This window comes from Lithobates pipiens, unplaced genomic scaffold, assembly GCF_037356315.1.
Source record: "Lithobates pipiens isolate NorthernLeopardFrog02 unplaced genomic scaffold, aLitPip1_a1.2 Scaffold_13, whole genome shotgun sequence".
Classification (NCBI taxonomy): Eukaryota; Metazoa; Chordata; class Amphibia; order Anura; family Ranidae; genus Lithobates; species Lithobates pipiens.
In genome coordinates this window covers 54,031,535-54,053,406 of record NW_027507718.1, presented here as the reverse complement: position 1 = coordinate 54,053,406, position 21,872 = coordinate 54,031,535, and the positions used below count along the sequence as shown (strand labels likewise).

The window sequence follows — 21,872 nt, the reverse complement described above, 5'->3', positions numbered from 1 at the left end:
CTACTCCACCTCAGCTCTCCTCCGGCCCCCTCCATGTCCTTCTCCATCCCCGTTTTCCTCCAGCACCCTCCATCTCTTTCTCCACCCCGTTATCCTCTGGCCCCCTCCACGCCCTTCTCTTCCCCCGTTCTCCTCCGGCTCCTTCCATGTCCTTCTCCACCCCCATTCTCCTCCAGCCCCTTCCATGTCCTTTTCCACCCCCGTTTTCCTCTGGCCCCCTCCATGTCCTCCGCCCCCCTCCCCGTTCTCCTCCGGCTCCCTCCTCTCTGGCTGCAGAGGGAACTAGTTAATGGACACAGTGAGCAAGATCGTTCTTGTGATAAATGAGCAGAGTAAACTGTTTACTCTGCTCAGTTTATGAATGGACAAGAGCCTCTGTGCCGAGAAAGGGACTGGGGAATGTGTCCTCAGTCCCTTTGTCTGTCTCAAAGGGGAGATGTCAGGGGTCAGGGGTATATTTTTCAAGCCCCCCAAAAAATATTAAAAAAATATTGTAAAAAAATAAAAAATAAATGAAAGTGTAAAAAAATTAAATAAAATAAAAAACTACTGACTCCACTCTCCCCTGCCCTACCAACACTGGCCACTGCCCCAACCCCCTCCCAAAAAAGCATTGTGATAAAAATAAAATAAAAATAAATTGTAAAAAAAAATAATTATTATTAAAGAAAAAAAAAAACGACTGACACCGTCCACATACCACCCACCCCATATACCCCTTCCCCAGAAGTACTGTGAAAATATATTGAAAAAGTGATTTAAATAATATTTTGCCGGGGGGAGTGGGGTGTTTGCGGGCGCAAAGTGCCACCTCCCTGAAATAAGTTTGCCACCTCCCTGAAATGAGTTTCTGCAGGCTGGCATGTCTGCCTTCCACTACATGGTTTTGGTAAATCTGAAGAGAAAAAGGAGAAGAATGTAATAGTGTGTATGGGGCCTTAGTATCAGTCCATAGTAGTGTGAGGCACAGTTCTCCCTCACAGATGTGTGTGAAGGAAGGCTGCCTGAAAGGGAAGGTGTGTCTGGAGGAGGTACATGCTGACATTGGGTCCACACAAGAAAGGAGGAGACTGAGGAAATAGGAGCCGGAGCGCTTTGACTGAACGCTCCAAGAGTGTGCCTGGCTACGAGGAGAGCGGACATAACGGGGAAGTGTTATTCTACACCCGGGGAACACAGGCGGAAACATGGCGCACGTCAGCAATGGCACGGAGAAGGACGAGGTATGAGTTCGGGGGCACAGTGTGGGGGGTCATGGAGGAGCCCGGTATAAATGAGTGGGCTGAAGGGGACCAGCTTTAAATGGCGTGCGCGCCGGTGTTGGTTCCTAGTACTCAGATAGTAGCGCTCCTAATAATAAAAAGCACTCTTCCTCCCTCCTCACACACACATAACAAAGTGCTGTCCTGTGAGGAAGGAGCTGATAACAGGTGGTTGGGGCAGTACTGTGTGTGACACAGGTAGTAGCAGGTGACGTCACCGGCCAGTCTCTAGCATTCTGTCATCTAATGGAGAATGCAGTCAGGCAGGATCGGTTACTAGATGCATTACTATCCAACGTGCTGGGTGTCCTAGTGACTGTCACATCACACATGTCACCCAGCCTGACACTTCTAATGTGGATCTATGTGATCGTTCAATAAACACCGACCAAGCTCTCCCCAATAGCAATCATCAGCCTATACATGGATCAATGAGTCACACAAAGGGAAGTAGATTTCAATCAATAGTTGGGACATACAATTCTAAAGCTGCTAATAAACCCCATACCTACAATGTAATATATGGCAGCTTACAAACAGTAAATGTGGTGGCTGCATTCGTGTTTTTTCTGCTCTGGTGATCTGGCGAGTAACATACCTCCTGTATTAGAGACACCTCTGGATGAATGAGCACAGGAGGCACAGCAGCATTGGCAGTCTGGTGGCTGGGAGTGTTAAATGTATTAGCAGATTTCAATACGATAATGCCGTGTACACACGACCGGACTTAACGGCAGAAAAGGTCCGACTGAACGGAATTGCCCACACACGTAAGGACCAAAGTCCATTCGTTTTGAACGTGATGACATACGACGGGATTAGAAAAGGAAGCTCAATAGCCAGTAGACAATAGCTTCCCTTGCGTCGTATTTTGGTCCGTCGGACCAGTATACAGACGAACGGTGTTCCCGATAGAACATGTTTTATCTGACGGAATCAATTCCTATTTCTAGGTCTGTCTGAATTTTTGAAGAAAAAAGTCAGATAAAGCCCACACACAATTGGAATATCTTTTCTGGCGGAAAGTTTGGTCGTGGGTAGGCGGCATTACAGATTGCCAGTTCACACCATAGAAGCGCAGTCCGGATGCTTTTCTGCATGTGTGTTTTTAGTACGTTCCAGTGCACCCCCCCCCCCTCTTTTTTTTTTCCCTTAAAAAGGAACTGCAGTCACATAATTTGTAATAGAAACACCTTTGCCATTCTGAAGCTTCCCTCCAACCACTTTGCTTATTATTTTATATAAACAGTGGAACCTTGGATTACAAGCGTAATCCGTTCCAGGAGAATGCTTGTAATCCAAAGCACTCGCATATCAAAGCGAGTTTCCCCATAGAAGTCGATGGAAACGAAGATAATTTGTTCCGCGTTGACTTCTATTGCGTGCAATACCGCATGTGGCCAGAGGTGGAGGATGCCAGAGAGCCTCGGAAATACACGAGGACAGCTCCGCAAAACTCAGAAACCCTTGAAAAGGCTCGGAAGCACCCAGGAATGGAGTATTTACGAGTATTTCCAAACGGCTCCGAACCATTCCGAGTGTCACAGCACCTCTGCCAAATGCGTTACTGCAGACCACGTTAGCTTGAATTTTGCTTGTTTTGCGAAACAACACTTGCAAACAGAGTCAGGATATTTTTTTTTTTTTTAATAGTTGCTCGTCTTTCAAAACACTCGTTAACCACATTACTCATTAACCAAGGTTCCACTGTACTGTAATTCTGTACTTGCCAAATATGCTGCAGAAATCCTCCCTCCACTGTGTCTGGCTGTAGCCATTAGAACAGTGGGCAGCTGAAGATGCTGCCTGTTCACTTCCTGGATTTACATAGAGGCACACCTCCATCTCTGCAGCTCTTATTGGCCCTCCTATGAATCACCCCCTCCCTTACTGGCAAACTCTCACGAGAGTGATTGGGAGAGCTGTGCATGATGTCATAAGCCTAGGCTAATTACCAGACAAGAAACAGTAAGTGGGCTGTATAAGGTATTTACTGGCAGAAATATAATATATATTTTTTCTTTTTTAGCAGAGACCCTAGAGAATAAAATGGTGCTCATTGCAATATTTTGTCACTCTATATTTGCGCATTTTTTGGGGGGAAACGATACACTGCAATAAATAAAAAAAATAAAAATAAAATAAAATTGTATCCAGAATGGTGCAGCTCTATAACCTACTATCAATGCAATTTGTGATGCAGAAAAAAATGCACTGGACTGCATGTGGTGTGAACTGGTCCTGAAGCCAAACTCCAGATGATACTTTATAATCAATTACAACAACAGTATATATATATATATATATATATATATATATATATATATATATATATATATATATATATATATATATATATATATATATATATTTTTTTTTTTTTTACCTTTTTGAGATAAAGGTTTTACATAAATAAAAACTGATCATTGTAAGCACCCGTCAGTGGCAGAGGTGCACTGAATGGAAATTTTTGGTGCCGGCGGATCCCTTCTCCGACTCTCCAAAGGCAGGGGTGAGTTGGTAGAAGAGTTGGAGGGGGGGGATGTCCCCTCTCGCCACCCATAAGAATGATCAAGCAGTTGAACTGATGCTATAATCATTCTTATGGTGTAGGGAATCGCCGGCTCTAAAAGACAATATCTGATGCCTGTAGCCGCAGGCATAATTCAGATATCACCCCTCAAAGTCCAGGGCATCATATGATGGCCAGCGGACAGGAAGCGGTTAAATTGTTTCTTGGCTCGGGCACAGGCTTGGATGATTATGTCTCATATAAGCCTTCATCATAGAGGTCCTCAATGATGCCCTGTGGGGGTGAAACGCGTAGACGTAATTTCCGGTTCTTAGTTCTTCTGACGTCACTTCCGGTTATCGTTGGAACGCACGCCATGAGAGGCGTTTTTGTACTCACATTCCTTTGATTTTTATGCCTGATTTTATCTTGCTTCTTGTAAGTATACATCTTTTTATGTGCAATAAACCCATTGCCAAATGGTACTTCACTATAGTCCCTTCCTTCTATTGGGTTTTTGGGTATTTTATCTGGGCTGAGTATCTATAACAAGTGGGATCTGCCTGATGACTTGATGTTAAAGCTGCCATCCCTGGCCACCATTATAAGCCTGAAGCCACCCCCCTAGACTTTTTAACCACCTTCAGACCGGACCATTTTGCTGGTAAATGACCAGAGGTCTTTTTACAATTTGGCACTGCGCTGCTTTAACTGGTAATTGCGCGGTCGTGCAATGTTGTACCCAAACAAAATTTGCGTCCTTTTCTTCCCACAAATAGAGCTTTCTTTTGATGGTATTTGATTGCCTCTGCGATTTTTATTTTTTGCGATATAAACGTAAAAAGACCGCAAATTTTGAAAAAAAATGATATTTTCTACTTTTTGTTATTAGAAAAATCCAATAAACTCAATTTTAGTCATACATTTAGGCCAAAATGTATTCAGCCACATGTCTTTGGTAAAAAAAAAGTCAATAATTGTATATTTATTGGTTTGCGCAAAAGTTGTCACATCTACAAACTAAGGTACGTTTTCTGGAATTTACGCAGCTTTTAGTTTACGACTGCCTATCTCATTTCTTGAGGTGCTAAAATGGCAGGGCAGTACAAAACCCCCCCAAATGACCCCATTTTGGAAAGTAGACCCCCTAAGGAAATTGATAAGAGGCATGTTGAGCCCATTGAATATTTTATTTTTTTGCCTCAAGCGATTGAATAATGACAAAAAATAATTTTTTTTTTTTTTTTTTTTACACAAAGTTGTCACTAAATGATATATTGCTCACACATGCTATGGGCATATGTGAAATGACACCCCAAAATAAATTCTGCTGCTTCTCCTGAGTACGGGGATACCACATATGTGGGACTTTTTGGGAGCCTAGCCACGTACGGGGCCCCGAAAACCAAGAACCGCCTTCAGGTTTTCTAAGGGCGTAAATATTTGACTTCACTCCTCACTACCTATTGCAGTTATGAAGGCCATAAAATGCCAAGATGGCACAAAACCCCCACAAATGACCCCATTTTAGAAAGTAGACACCCCAAGCTATTTGCTGAGAGGCATGTTGAGTCCATGGAATATTTTATATTTTGCCACAAGTTGCGGGGAAAATTACAAACTTTTTTTTTTTTTTTTTCACAAAGTTGTCACTAAATGATATATTGCTCACGCATGCCATGGGCATATGTGAAATGACACCCCAAAATAAATTCTGCTGCTTCTCCTGAGTACGGGGATACCACATATGTGGGACTTTTTGGGAGCCTAGCCGCGTACGGGGCCCCGAAAACCAAGCACCGCCTTCAGGCTTTCTAAGGGCGTTACAGTTTTGAAGGCCATAAAATGCCAAGATGGCACAAACCCCCCCCCAAATGACCCCATTTTGGAAAGTAGACACCCCTAAATTTAGGGGTACACTAGTGAGACTAGGTAATAAATGGCGGGTGCCCTGAAACTATAAAAAAAAACTAACCAACCAGCGTCACCTGTAACAGTTATATGGTGATCACTGGTGAAAGGGTTAACTAGGGGGCAATCAGGGGGCTTTATGCGGTAGTATATGGGGGTCCCTGGCGCTATAAAAAGCTGCGGCGAACCTAAATACCTACCTGCCTAACTAGCGTCACCTGTGACACTAATACAGTGATCAGAAAAACGATCGCTTATTAGGCTGGGTTCACACTGGAGCGATGTGGGAACGCCACGAATGCGCGGCGGGTTCCCGCATCGCATGCCTCCCGGCGGCAGTTCACACTGCCCTATGCGAACTGCTGGGAGTGTCAGTGAAATGTTAATGACACCCCCAGATCAGTTCGCATATTGCAGTGCGATCTGCAAACTCGGATCGCATGGTGTGAACACCCATGCGATCCGATTCTGCTGCGGACCAAAAAAGGGTCCCGTGCGAGTTTGCGGCGGGTGCGACACGAATTCAGCCATACTATCTGTATGGCTGAACTCGAATCGCACAGAGATCGGATGTGATTTGCACTGCAGTGCGGTGCGAATCACATTCGTTCTCATAAACCGCTGCAATGTGAACCCAGCCTTAGTGACACTGGCGAGGGGGGGTGATCACGGGGTTAAACCTTTATTGGGGGGGTTAGGGGGGCACATTAGAACTAAAGGGGGCTAACCCTAACTGCCCTAACAGTTATTACAGTCACAAATGACACCAATGCAAAAAAAAAAAAAATTGGTGTCACTGTGACTGGGGGGGCAGGGGTAATTGGGGGGTGATCGGGGGGTAAAGGGGGGGGTGTGAGTGTGCCTGGCATGTTCTACTGTGTAGTGTAGTGCTTGTGCAACTCACCGATGCTCTCTCCTCGGTGCCGGAACGAAAAATACCGACACGGAGGAGAGAATACATCACTTCCTCTCCTGTGTTTACATTACAGGAGAGGAAGTGATGTCACGGGACATTTTCATTCGTCGGGAGCGATCGCGAGGGGGTGGCCATGAATGAATGGCCATCCCCTCGTCCGGGATCGCTCCCGAACGAATACCGACCGCCGCAGGCACCGGGCGGGGGCCCGATCGGGCCCCCGACCCGCGGGCAGGCAAGGACGTACATGTAAGCCCTTATGCCTGCCCGTGCCATTCTGTCGACGTACATCGTCGTGCGGCGGTCGGCAAGTGGTTAAAGCTAGGGGTCCTATTCATCTGGTGAGTGGGCACACAGGACAGGGGGTTTTGGCACAGCTTGAAAACTCTGAAGCACTTTGTACTTTTTTATGGATTGGAGCACATTAGTCACTTTATATGGACATTCACTCTTTATTGTTTTTCATTACATACATTATTGTTGTTGCAAGCACTGTAGTTCATATTTAATTTTATTTGTCATGTGAATAGCACCTTGTGTACAGCAGCTGCACCTTATATATTTCTAATTCTATTTTATTCACTATCGTTGCCATATTTGTCACACCATCAGCACGAGTATATATATTTAGAATATTTTTTTCACAATCCTGTTAATTGAACATAAAGAGTATTTATTACACTAATGCCTCGTACACACTATCGGAAATTCGGGCAGCAAAAGACCGATGAGAGCTTTTCATCGGAAAATGCAACTGTGCATATGCTCCATAGGAATTTTGCTGGCTGAATTTGCGCCAGCAAAAGTTTGAGAGCAGGTTCTCAATTTTTCCAACGGAAAAAGTTCAGATCGGAAATTCCGATCATCTGTAGCAATTGCGACACGCAAAATTTCTACGCATGCTCAGAAACAATTCGTCGCATGCTTGGAAGCATTGAACTTAATTTTCTCGGCTCGCCGTGGTGTTGTACGTCACCGCGTTCTTGACGGTCGAAAGTTCAGTGAACTTTTGTGTGACCGTGTGTATGCAAGCCAAGCTTGAGTGGAATTCTGTCGGAAAAACCATCATAGCTTTTTCCGACTTGAATTCCGATCGTGTGTACGTGGCATTATAGAAACCTGTCATGTTCTGAAAGAACATCAATTTAGTGGTGGGTGGATCGTGCACATTGGGGGTTATTTACTAAAGGAAAATCCACTTTGCACTGCAAGTGCACTTAGCCCTTGTACACACGGTCGGAGATTCAGACAACCAAATTCGTTGGCCAAAGTTTTGGCCAAAACTGTTGCATACACACGGTCGGACAAAGTTGTCGGAAAATCCGACGTGATTACGTTATTTCGTTACGACGGGACTACGTTCAGGCTAGTAGCCAATAGCTTTGGTGTAGGAATTATGTTCTGAGCATGCATGGCACTTTGTCCGATCGGAATTCTCTACACATGATCGGAGTATGTCCGATCTGAGCATTTTGTCTGAAAAATGTTACCAACAAGTTGGAAAACTTGGTCCGTCGGATACTCTGACGGAAACAGTCCGATGCATACCACACACAGTCGGAATATCCGACAAAACGGTCCGATCGGACACATTCTGTCGGAATCTCCGACCGTGTGTACAAGGGCTTAGAAGTGCAGTCACTGTAGATCTGAGGGGGACATGCAAGGAAAATAAAAAACAGCATTTTAGCTTGCACATGATTGGATGATAAAATCAGCAGAGTTTCCCCCTCATTGGCTCGTGCTGCTGTCAATCACAACCAATGAGGCGGCGAGCCGGGGGGCGGGGCTGAGTGATACAGTAAGCAGCTATGGCTGCTGGCTGTATCACGGGAGCGCGCCCGCAAGTGCTTCTCACCATGCGAGGGAGCTCGCATGAACGTGAGAAGTACTTGCGGGGGGGAAGCTGAGACAGCTCCCGAGGGACCCCAGAAGAGCAGGTTCGGGGCCACTCTGTGCAAAACGAGCTGCACAGTGGAGGTAAGTATAACATGTTTGTTATTTAAAAAAAAAAAGAATTCCTTTACAACCCCTTTAATTGAACAAGCTAAAGTTAGGAGCTGATTGGTTACTATGCACCTCTGTACCAGATTTTGTGTGCACCAGTTGTAGTAAATCTCCATGGTGACCTTACACACTTTGATTTCTTTTGCAAGCGATCAAATCATTTATCAATCTATAGTCAACAACGTATCCTATCGATGGGCCACACATGGAAAAGTGTTTTTCATTTTATAGTTAAGACAGCCATAACATATTGTTGTAGGTGTATAATCGTATTTCTATTCCCACCATGTAATTTAATACTTTGATCAAAATGCATTCGTATTCATGAACAAAGCATCTGTGCTGTTGATCTATGCTAAGGTCCGGTTCACACTGAGGCAGCACGACTTACAGCGTGACTGCCTCAGGCGACCTGGACGCGACCACTGCGGCGACTTGCAAAACGACTTCTGTATAGAAGTCAATACAAGTCGCCCCAAAAGTCATACAGAAACCTTTTTCTAAGTCGGAGCGACTTGAGATGCTCCGATTATAACGGTTCCATTGCACAAAGTGGGACGCGACTTGTCAGGCGCCTGACGAGTTGCCCCTGTGTGAACCGGCTCTAAAGGATTGATAATATTCTGCCCTGTTGAACACCATTTTATGAAATCTGTTCAAAATTTAGTCCAAATTGACTGGAGGGGATGGTTAATCATTTTGATCAGATCCCAGATGCATAGAAAAAAAAAATGAAGCATGTGTGGCAAAGCCAATAAAAAAAAACAAACATTTAAAATAGAAGTTAGGGCTTGTTTTCACCATGTGCAGTCAAATGTAAGGGCAAGGAAAAAGAATGGAAATAAAATCAGTGAGCCCCATTACACCATTGTGGTGCATGCACGATTATTTTTTTTTATATATATAACGCTGTCAATTTATGCAGTGGTTTACATCTATAAATTGTACATTCACATAGGTCTCTACACTCAGGGAGCTTACAATATAAGGTCCCTAACTCACATTCATACATACATACATACATACATACATACATACATACATACATACATACATATACTAGGGCCAATTTAGACATGAGCCAATTAACCTACTAGCATGTCTTTGGCATGTGGGAGTAAATCGGAGTACCCGGAGGAAACCCACATAGGCACAGGGAGAACATGCAGGTAGTGCCGTGGTTGGGATTCGAACTGACAGCTGTGGTTTTAACAAAAAGTACATAATGCTGCATGTTTTTTGGACCAGAGCACATGTGAACACACATCACATGTAAATGCAACTTCTTAGAAGAAAAAAGAAACCTGTAAATACATGTAAAACAAATATGCAACAGCATGTAGGTGCTGCAATGTGGGGATTGCAGTGTAAAGAAGCAGGGAAAGGAGGATTGATGCAGAGAGTCACCAGACTGCGTTAGCTTTTATCTTTAATTTTCAAAAATAAAACAGTCCTTACCTCTTGCTTACTGGGCACTTCAACCCCCCTCCTGCCCAGACCAAGTTTTAGCTTTCAGCACTGTCACACTTTGAATGACAATTGTGCGGTCATGCTACACTGTATTCAAATTAAATTTTTATAATTTTCTTCACACAAATGGAGCTTTCTTTTGGTGGTATTTAATCACAGCTGGGGTTTTTATTTTTTGTTAAACAAAAAAAGACAGAAATTTAAAGAAAGGAAAAAAAAAAAAAACGTTTCATAGTATGTTCGAAAATTTAGCAAACAGGTAATTTTTCTCCTTTATTGATATTTGCTGATGAGACGGCACTGATGGGCCCTGGTGGCTGGCACTGATAGGCCGCACTGGTGATGACACACTGGTGATATATAGGAGGCAGAAGCCTCTCCACAATCGGGGCCGATGTCCCTCTTGCAGCCGTCGGTGATCGGCTTTTTTTTTTCTCGCTACCGGCGTGAGGAGAAAGAATAGCCGCTTACCTGCTCTGTTTACGTCACGTGATCAGATGTCATTAGATGACAGCTGATCATGTGGTAAGGTGTTCGAATCAACCCCTTACTCCGATCTGTGACCAGGCGAGTCTCATAGAACCACTGATCAGAGTGTGCTGTGCGTTCCCTGCAGGGGGTGCACAGGCCGCTCAAGCACGGCAGGAGATGCAGGGGCGCTCTTCCAGGAAATTGAAGTCTGCGATTGCAGCCGTCTTTCGGCTATAGTGCGTACGGGAAGTGGTTAAAGATTTTTTTTAGAAAATCAATAATATAATTTGCATGTATTTGCTGTGCATTTTTTTTTTTTTTTTTTTGGAAGAAATCATCCTTTGCACTTACAGAAAGTGTCCACCAGACACACTGCCATTCTATAGGTCCCGTTGGCACAGGGGGAACATATGGAACCTCCTCTAAGGCCTGATTCACACCTATGCATGTTTAGTGCTTTTTGCATTTGGCAGATCTGCACTACAGAAAAGTTCCATAGGAAACCATGTTAAATGGACTGTATTGCAAATCTGAAAAACGCAAAAAGCACTAAACATGCATAGGTGTGAATGAGGCCGCGTACACACGCGCGGACTGTTTGCCCAACCTTGTTCGTCAAACAGTTTGGGCAAACAGTCCGCTCAAAATTTGCATGAGCGGACTTGCCCACACACGAGCGGACTGTTTCAACGAACTGTTTGCCAAACAGTCCGCTCAACTTTTGAAATGAACGGACTCGCCCACGTAAGGCGGAGGCAAGTCCGCCCATTTCGAGCGCGTGTACAGGTAGGCGGGGCCCGCGAAGGAAACGTCGCGGGCTCCGCCGCCTGGAATGGGCTTAAAGGGGAACCCCAACGCCGAAAAAAATCGGCGTGGGGGTTCCCCCCAAGTCCACACCAGACCCTTGTCCGAGCACGCTACCCGGCCGGCCAGGAAAGGGGGGCGAGCGAGCGCGCCCCCCCTCCTGAGCCGTACCAGGCCGCGTGCCCTCAACATGGGGGGTGCCTTGGGGAAGGGGGGGCCGCGCGGCCCCCCCACCCCAAAGCACCTTGTCCCCATGTTGATGAGGACAAGGGCCTCTTCCCGACAACCCTGGCCGTTGGTTGTCGGGGTCTGCGGGCGGGGGGCTTATCGGAATCCGGGAGCCCCCTTTAATAAGGGGGCCCCCGGATACCGGCCCCCCACCCTATGTGAATGAGTATGGGGTACAATGTACCCCTACCCATTCACCTGTGAAATAAAGTACAAAAAAAAACACAACACATGGAAAAAGTATTTTATTGCACAGCTCCGGGGGTCTTCCGTCTTCGGGGGTCTTCTCGCCGGACTCCTCCGCTATGTGTGTGTAGCTCTTTTACTAGCGGAGGAGTCCGGCTTTCTTCCTCCCCGCCGCCGGCCTCTTCTCCCGACTTCGGGGGTCTTGTCCCCCTCTTCGGTTCTTCTGCCGGGCCACCGCGCCTGGTCCGGTGGCCCGGTCTTCTGTCGCCGTCTTCCGTTCTTCTGTCGCCGCCTTCGGTTCTTCTGCCGGGCCACCGCGCCTTCTTGTAGCTCTTTTACAGGCGGTGGCCCGGTCTTCTGTCGCCGCTGTCGTCGTCCCCGTCGCCGCCGCCGCCGCCGCCTTCCGTTCTTGTTCTTCTTCTTCTTCTCCTGGAGATGTTGACTCGACGAGCTCTCCGGCCGGAATGCCAGGGACACGCTCCGCTGCCACTTATATAGTGACAATGGGGCGGTGTCACATGGTATATGTCACATGGGTTGGTCACATGGTGACCCCGCCCCCTTACGATGTCATAGTCCCCATGTGACATCAACCCATGTGACCAACCCATGTGACATATACCATGTGACACCGCCCCATTGTCACTATATAAGTGGCAGCGGAGCGTGTCCCTGGCATTCCGGCCGGAGAGCTCGTCGAGTCAACATCTCCAGGAGAAGAAGAAGAAGAACAAGAACGGAAGGCGGCGGCGGCGGCGACGACGACAGCGGCGACAGAAGACCGGGCCACCGCCTGTAAAAGAGCTACAAGAAGGCGCGGTGGCCCGGCAGAAGAACCGAAGGCGGCGACAGAAGAACGGAAGACGGCGACAGAAGACCGGGCCACCGGACCAGGCGCGGTGGCCCGGCAGAAGAACCGAAGAGGGGGACAAGACCCCCGAAGTCGGGAGAAGAGGCCGGCGGCGGGGAGGAAGAAAGCCGGACTCCTCCGCTAGTAAAAGAGCTACACACACATAGCGGAGGAGTCCGGCGAGAAGACCCCCGAAGACGGAAGACCCCCGGAGCTGTGCAATAAAATACTTTTTCCATGTGTTGTGTTTTTTTTTTGTACTTTATTTCACAGGTGAATGGGTAGGGGTACATTGTACCCCATACTCATTCACATAGGGTGGGGGGCCGGTATCCGGGGGCCCCCTTCTTAAAGGGGGCTCCCGGATTCCGATAAGCCCCCCGCCCGCAGACCCCGACAACCAACGGCCAGGGTTGTCGGGAAGAGGCCCTTGTCCTCATCAACATGGGGACAAGGTGCTTTGGGGTGGGGGGGCCGCGCGGCCCCCCCTTCCCCAAGGCACCCCCCATGTTGAGGGCACGCGGCCTGGTACGGCTCAGGAGGGGGGGGCGCGCTCGCTCGCCCCCCTTTCCTGGCCGGCCGGGTAGCGTGCTCGGACAAGGGTCTGGTGTGGACTTGGGGGGAACCCCCACGCCGATTTTTTTCGGCGTTGGGGTTCCCCTTTAAGCCCATTCCAGGCGGCGGAGCCCGCGACGTTTCCTTCGCGGGCCCCGCCTACCTGTACACGCGCTCGAAATGGGCGGACTTTCCGAGCGGGAACAGTCCGCTCATTTCGAAAGTACAGCGGACAGGCCCACACACGGGCGGACTGTTCGCTCAAACACAGTTTCAGCGGACAGTTTTTCGGAATTTCCGAAAGACTTTGTCCGTCCAACTGTCCGCTGAAACTGTCCGCTGAAAGCCCACACACGAGCGGACTGTCCGCCCAAACACTGTTCAGCGGACAAGGTTGGGCGAACAGTCCGCCCGTGTGTACGCGGCCTGAGGCCTTGGTGCATGCTTGTGCTCTGTACTACAACTGTACATTCAGTGTTCTGATGAAGAAAATAACACAACATTCTACTATGGTTCCAAGCACTGTACACACAGCCAGTGTGAGTGGGGCACAGAACTGCTGTCCACAATCCAAGGTCCCCATTCATATACTAGGACCAATTTTGGACAGAAGCCAAATAACCTACCTGCATGTCTTTGGAGTGTGGGAGGAAACTGGAGCACCCGGAGGAAACCCACACAGGCATACGGAGAACATGCAAACTCCAAGCAGGTAGTGTCATGGTTGGGATTCGAACCAGCGACCCTTTTTACTGCTAGGTGAGAGTGCTAGCCACTACACCACTGTGCTGCCCACATGTACAGCTGTAGTACAGAGCAGGGAGGCGCACACGAAGGAGAAACTTACAGGACTCAGTGGGGGAGATTTACCAAAGCTGGTGCACACAGAATCAGCATAGTAAACAATTGGCTTCCGGGTTTTAGGCTGGGTTCACACTTGTACGACAAGCGTTCCGACTTTGGGAGCTCATGTCGCATGATGTGAAAATCAATAGTTCCCTATGAGAGCCGTCTTAACTGGTCCGACTGAAGTTGATCCGACTTTGAAAATGCTCCCTGCACTACTTTGGTCCTACTTGAGCCCATTGAATATCATTGAAGTCGGATCAAAGTAGAATCCGTGTCCTAACCATCCGACTTGTGACATCCAATATAGTGATTATAGAAGCAGTAAAAGGAATTTATGTCACAATGGGATTGTTTTGATTGGTCAAAAGAAAAGTCAGACTATCTCAAAGTTGGAGCAAAATCTTCTCTTGTTCATTCAAGTTGGATGTAAGTAGGACTGATGTAGGACAGATGTTGCAGGGCGAAGTGGCATGACAGTCATACAACAGTCGTGTTGTACCGGTGTGACCCCGGCCTTCTTGTCAAAGCTTAATTGAACAAGCTGAAGTTAAAAGCTGATTGGTTAATTATACACAAGATTCTCCGTGCACCAGTTTTAGTAGATTTTTTTTGTAAATGCAACTTAAATTATCTGATTTCTGAAAATCAAAGATTTGAATGTCCCTTTAACTGAACACGCTCATCTAAATCTTGTCTGCTCCAGTTTGCATGCCCCCCCCCCCCCATTTATTTGTGCTAAGTACATGTGGGTGTGTTGTATTGCACGGCAACAAGGATCACGTGACCCGCTGTGCACATTTTGCGCATCATTGGCTTGTCAGGAGGGTGATAATGTGCTGCATTGGTGTAGAGCAGCTGCTTCCCCCGACTTCTCTACACAGGGGACTGTAGTGCCTCTCGGGATGATGGCAGGACTCGCATATGTTTGGAGATAAAAGGGATCTAATATTAGATGGTTGGGGAGCAGGCTGTCTTCTGCTCATGGTTGTCAGGGTGACAGGAGATGTGATCATCACATACAAATGCATCTCTACTTGTGTGCCATTTTCACCATGTGTGCTCTCTTGCTCTCATTTTCATTTATACATCATAAGAATAGCTGCAGGATTCAAATACGTTTCTTCATTTTGGAAGAGCAGCCAACAAATCCTCTTTCTGAAGGGGAAAAAAAATAAATCTTATTAAATATGAAGATTGTTTACTATTGACATAATTCAACCTGATGTTCCTCCTAGCGTTAAGCTGCCTGATGGTGTACAGCTATGGCATTTAGCTTTTCAGGCTCACATCAGCCCAAAGCCAAATGAAAAATGCATTATTATGATACAGGATTTATATAGCGCCTACAGTTTGCACAGTGCTTTGCAATGTAAAGGGAGACCGTACAGTTACAATTTGATACAAGAGGGTAAGGAGGTATCTGCTTGTGAGAACTAACATCTAAACACTACTAAGAAATATAGCAAATAAACTGGTTCAACATTGATGCATTATATGACCCATATTTTGGGTTGATTTAAAGTGATACTAAACACACTGTTTAATTATTCATTGTCACTGCTCTTTCTGTATGTGGAGGATGGCACTGTAATTATTTAAAAAAATGTAAAAGAGGAACTGCACTCTGCTCATATAATTTGTAATAAAAACATCTTTGCCATTCTAAAGCTTCCCTTTAACCATTTTGCATATTATTTTCAATGTCTGCCAGCAACCCGCGATCACTCTTGAAAGAGACAGAACAGGGATCTGTTCAATGTAAACGGACAGATCCTCGTTCTCTCGGAAGTAGAGAGAGATCTGCTGTTCCTACACTGAGCAAAATTACAGTTGTACTCATAAGTTTACATACCCTGGCAGCATTTATGATTTCTTGGTCATTTTTCAGAGAACATCAATGATAACATAAAAACATTTCTTTCACTCATGGTTAGTGTTTGGTTGAAGCCATTTATTATCAATCAACTGTATTTTGTAGCTGTAGCCATTTATTATCAATCTTTCCCCAGCTACCTGCTGCCATAACAGCGTTATCCATCCCCATAGTAGGGACGTACATCGGCATGCGGCGGTCGGCAAGTGGTTACCGTGTCTATTGTGTGGTCTTGAGGAGGAGCTCTATCCTCCTTCTACGTATATTGCCCTGATTAGATTGTTTCACCTTGCTAGAAAGTGATTGCAAGGTTCTGGCTCTCTTGGCTGGAAAATCCAGAGGTAGCCCCTCAACCAATTCTCACCAGACTGCTCCTGGTCTAAGCGTGAAAGCAGGAGTATGAGACTCTCGAATCTTCAGTCAGATATGGGACTGCGGATTTACACTTTATCTAATGTGGATGCTTCTTTGAGAGCCACTTTTATGTTTGGGACACCATTATTCCCCCCTGCAGATTTACGGATAGTACACATCCCAGGGGATGTCTGGTCTCAGATCTCAGGGTGAATGTTTGTACTTTTGTTTAAGCATAAGTTACTATGCATGATATTACACTTGTGCAAATGGTTTTACTTTACGTCAATGTATCACTTTGTACATAATACTTTTATTACATTACGAGCTTTATAAGTGTATGTACCTTGACTAGCTCAATGCAGAATAAAATATTTTTTTATGATAAAAAAAAATAAAAATAAAAATAAAAAAGTATACACAGTTGATTGGCTGAAGCCATTTATTATCAAACACTAACTATGAGTGAAAGAAAAGTTTTTGTGTTATTCATATTCTCTGAAAAATTGCCAAGAAATCATAAATTCTACCAGGGTATGTAAACTTATGAGCACAACTGTATACACTCAACACTTTTGTGTTTGCCCCTATTTATCATGAGCTGAATGCAAAGATCTGCGACTTTTTCTATGTACACAAAAAGCTTATTTCCCTATCGTTCGCTGACTGACACAGCTCCATTAATCTTGACCATAGGGTTATTACGCCACCTTCAGGAGAGGACTAGGCAGAACATGTAATACATGTGAAAAAACAGAACTTTACAGTTCTGCCCAGGTGGCGGTCCCTCTGGTAATAACCCCTCAGCCTGCTTCCTGCAGCTCAGTTTTTTTTTCCTGCCTAGTGAAGGAGACCATCGGTTCTGGGATTTGTTTTTCTTTTTGCACAAGATTTTAAGATCCTGTGATCTGCTATCAACAGCCGGCTGGGTGACAGGTTGGATAATCTAGATCCTTATAGTCTCCCCAGCCTGGCCATTGAGCGTGTGCAGATCCTAGTTATGCGCTGGGTCGGCCACGACATACCCCTCAGGCTCGAGGGGGCGGCCGGTGAGCGCATGCTCTGGGGCACACATATGGCCGGACTACCGATGTCCTTGTCACAGTGTGCCATGGCCAGCAGCCACCCCGTACTGCTCGGGGTGGGTCTGTGATGGGATGTCCCCAGCTCGCCTGGATGTTAAGTACAGCTCTCCCTGTCTCGGCAGGATGGAGCAGCTGGGCATTCCCTGGGAGGTCGATTAGGGGGTCTCTCTCCTCCCTCTCTTCTCTCCCTGTCCCATGGGTCTCCTGGAGGGCTCTCGCCTTAGAGGCTGCACTGGGTGTCTGTGTCCCTGGGTGTCTGTGGTCTCCCCGCTGGGTGTCTGGAGGTGTGCATGTGCTGATCACCATAGCGCTGTTCTCTGTCCTTTCACTGTGTACAGTTGTTTGTCGGCCATTTTTTGTGTGCCTCAGTGGAAAGCATGGTCAGGGGCCATTTTTCTGTAGCTCAGAGGCCATTTTCTCTGTGATTATGTCCTTTATGCAGGGCAGCCCATGGCCATTTTGTTGTAGCCCAGCATGGTTTTTATACTCGGCACTGGTCCCTGCTGCTCAGAACTGCACTTTTTTTTTCACTCAGGACACCTGGGAGCCGATACTGGACACAGGCACCTGTAACTGAACGGCACAGCACTCGGTCGGGGTGGTGAGTCTTGCGGTGGGGGTCCCTGCAGCAGCTAGGAGGGTGGGATTGTGCTCCTGTCCTAAGTCCCCAAGGGTGGCAGACAGGGTGGGTCAGCGTGGCTTCAGAAACTGGCGTTTCTTCCCCAGAACTCCTGGCAATTGCAACCAGCTCGTCTGCAAACAGTGCAGTGCCTTTGGACGCTTTGTTGGCGGTCCTTGAAACGTTCGTTGCCAGGGTGGAGGCGCTGTGAGGACGCAAAGGTGGTAAAAAGCGGCCCCAGCCCCCCCGTCCTCTAGGGAGAGCTCTGACACAGACTTGGGCCCCGCTGAGACTGGCGGACCCTGTTCTGTTGCTTCAGATGACGCTGACCAGGACCGATCGGACAGTGAGGATGAGTCCCCGTCCGGGTCCACGCAAAACAAAGCACTAAGTTGGAGCACTTATCACAGCTGTGCGTGATACCCTGAAAATTCAGGATACAGCAGGTTCCTCTGCTGAAGTAGCGGCCCCCTTTGGGTCCCGTAAGCCAGCCCATACACCTAATGTGTTTCCGTATCTGACTTATTTCAATAAGTTCATATACAAGGAATGGGGAAGCCCGCAATGGACCTTTTCGGTCCCTAAAAGAATGGTGGTGCGCTACCCCTTTGAAGAGAGCCTTCTTAAAAAAATGGTCAGCTCCTCTGGTCGTGGACCCCCAGTATCTAGGTTAAACAAAGTAACCACGACGGGTAGAAGGGACTCGTGCATTTAAGGACCCTACTGACAGGAAGGCCGAAGCAGTGGCCCATTCCTTGTTTACGGTTGTGGGGTCAGCAATACGACCAGTACTGGCCACAGCACTTGTGTCGCAGACACTTACTGAAACGTGAATTGGAGAAGCAGCAGGCTACCCCCGTCTGCGTGGAACTAGCAGACCAGTTAATGCACAGCCTTAAGTACGTATGTGACACGGCCCTGGATACGCTTCCCTTGCTGTCCAGGGCTTCAGTGTCAACAGGGGTGCTGCGGCGCCTGATTTGGCTAAAATGCTGGTCTGCGGACCAGGCATCTAAAAAATCCTTGACGGATCTACCCTTCCTTGGGGAGCGGCTCTTTGGAGCCTCATTGGATGACATTATTAAGAATGTCACAGGTGACAAGAGTACCTTGCTCCCACAGGCCAGGAAGACTAAAGAGCCATGCCACAGGCAAGGGCCCTCATTTTCTGCTCAAAAGAGGCTTTTTAGTCCATCCTGGACTTTGGCTAAATGCTCCCAGTCTGACAGGACAACCTCAGAGGGACAAAAGTGTCCCTGGAACTGCAAGCCTACCATGCCTGCGAGCAAAAGTGCTACCGCATGAAGGTGTGCTCCCTGCCTGTCTCTCGGATGGGGGGGGGGGCGACTTCGGGAGTTTTCAGCCCGGTGGGCCTCTCGGCTGTCCGACCAATGGGTCTGCGAACTGATTTGCTCTGGCTACAAGATAGAGTTCCTCTCTTGGCCACCAAAAAGATTCTTCCCCTCCAGCATACCCTTGCTCTGGAGGCTGAGGTCCCCGGCACTTCGGTACGGGAAGTCGTTCCTACCTCTACATTGGACAGTGATCACAACGGATGCCAGCCTGACCACCTGGGGTGGAGTACTGGGAGTACAGTCGACCCAGGGCCTCAGAGTCTGAGAGTCAGACTCTCAGTTCGTTTCGGTAGCTGGTCTGAAAAAGGGTATGGCGGTCTCGTCGGCCACCATTTCCAGGTGGATCAGACAGATTGTGTTGCAGGCCTATGCCTTAAAGGGGCAGGTGCCCCCCTTTCCTGTCACAGCCCATTCCACCAGGGCAATTGGAACCTCTGGGACTTTCTGACATCAAGCGTCAGTCGCTCAAGTGTGTAAGGCGACGACTTGGTCGTCTGTTCACACTTTTACCAAATTCTACAAAGTGGATGTAAGCGTATCGTCTGCCTGCTTTGGCCGCAAAGTTTTGCAGGCGGCCGTGTAATTCTGCATTCTTTACTGTTTTACAAAATACAGTTACTTTTTGAGTATTAATGCACTGTTGCATTTGTTGACCGCAAGTTCTGATGCGGTTAGTTAAGATGGTGACTCCCTTGTTAGGGAGTGCTGTTGTGGGTAAAGTTTTTTTTTTTTTTATTTTTTTTTTATTTTATTTTTTTTTATGCTGTTCCCACCCCTCGATATGACACTGCTTGGGGACGTCCCTACAGTCAAGATTAATGGAGCTGTGTCAGTCAGTGAACAATAGAAAAAAATAGGATTTTTGTACTCGCCGTAAAATCCTTTTCTTTGAAGTTCACTGACTGACACAGCATCCTCCCCTCCTATTGGTTTACATTATACTGCTTGTTGACATACTGAGCTGCAGGAAGCAGGCTGAGGGGTTATTACCAGAGGGACCGCCCCCTGGGCGGCACTATAAAGTTCTGTTTTTCACATGTATAACATGTTCTGCCTAGTCCTCTCCTGAAGGTGGCATAATAACCCTACGGTCAAGATTAATGGAGCTGTGTCAATCAGTGAACTTCAGACAAAAGGATTTTACGGTGAGTACAAAAATCAAATTTTCTCGCAAATAATGTTCACAAATCTGTCTAAATCTGTGTTAATAAACATTTCTCCTTTGCTGAGATAATCCATCCACCTCACCGGTGTGGCATATCAAGATGCTGATTAGACAGCATGATTTTGCACAGGTGTGCCTTTGGCTGGCCACGACCCGAACAGCTGCTGCAACAATCGGTTTGCATAACCAAAGAATATCTGGACAAACTGTTAGAAACTGGCAATAACAACATTTGAGTGGATTTCTGCACCACATCCCTCCAGCCTGTGTCTTAGAATAAAAGGGAGGTGAAGCCTCCCTTAATCTACACGTAATATTCCACCCACATTGTGTTTTTAGCTGATTAGTGGGCATGGAGTAGGAGGAGGGAGTGAGTGGTTGTCATTTACCACTGTGTATACACCCACATGTATGACTCTATGGTCACGTGGGCTGCTCAGATGCGATAGGGAGGAAATGCTCAGTGCAGAAACACACTGAAAACTGAGCAAATGCACTAGTTGCCAACACTGCTCTGCCAAATCCCCAACTGCAGTGGGAGGACATGGGCAGGAGGGGAAGACAGAGAACAGGATCAACCAGGCTATTTGCAGAGTACAGAAAACAAATGACTGAGTGAGTATGAACAGCATTTAATGTAATTTTTTTAGAATGTGTGTTTACTGACAATTTACCAGTATTAAAATTAAAAAAAGGTGCCCAGTAACGGTCTATTGACACAACTCCGCGCCAAAAGAAAACTCTTCAAAGGAATGATATTAACTACATAGCACTAAATCTTAGCCACTATGTTAAATAAGATAAGTAAAACAAAATATTTTATATTAATTGTCAGCAGCTACTATAAAAAATATCCAAGTAAAAACTGATAGCATATATTGCTCTATTGTTTTTACAAGCTAGATCCTACTGCATTGGAGCCATCTATATCTCCACCCTAACAGAATCAGTGGATGACTTGCCTTCAAAGTGACAGCAAAGGATTACCTGAAGGCGTATGAAATATTAACATCTGGTGAGTGTATACCCTAAGGGGAGTGTTACTCACGTGGTGGCTTTCTGGGTATGTGGTGCACGAGTGATAACAACTAGGATCACCGTAACGAGGGCTCAACCCACTTAAAGTTGTCATTTCACCTTTTTTTCTTATATGTGGAATCATGTAAAAAAAAGCTTGTCACATGTGGATGGACTGACATGACCGCTGCTATGGCATTTTAAGGACATGAGAAGAGTTGGACTTTTTAAATGCTATAAATTTTTACTTTTATCAGTATTGTCCAAGCATAAAAAATGAGGCAATGCAGCCAGTCAATGGCCAGCTTTTAGTACCTGTTGGTAACTTCTTAATTAGCTTTTTTCCATGAAAACAGGATTATAAAAAACACGTTGTGATACAG

At 46.6% G+C, this 21,872-nt stretch overlaps 1 protein-coding gene across 1 annotated transcript in view; it reads left to right on the top strand.

Moving 5' to 3' along the window:
• The first annotated feature begins 1,038 nt into the window (after positions 1-1,038).
• The window catches only part of TTC39B (tetratricopeptide repeat domain 39B), a 196,370-nt gene continuing 175,536 nt past the window's right edge, over positions 1,039-21,872 (top strand). Inside the window, exon 1 of the mRNA XM_077475121.1 lies at positions 1,039-1,223. Coding sequence (XP_077331247.1) covers positions 1,188-1,223 — 36 coding nt within the window. The 5' untranslated portion in view covers positions 1,039-1,187. The remainder of the gene's footprint in view (positions 1,224-21,872) is intronic.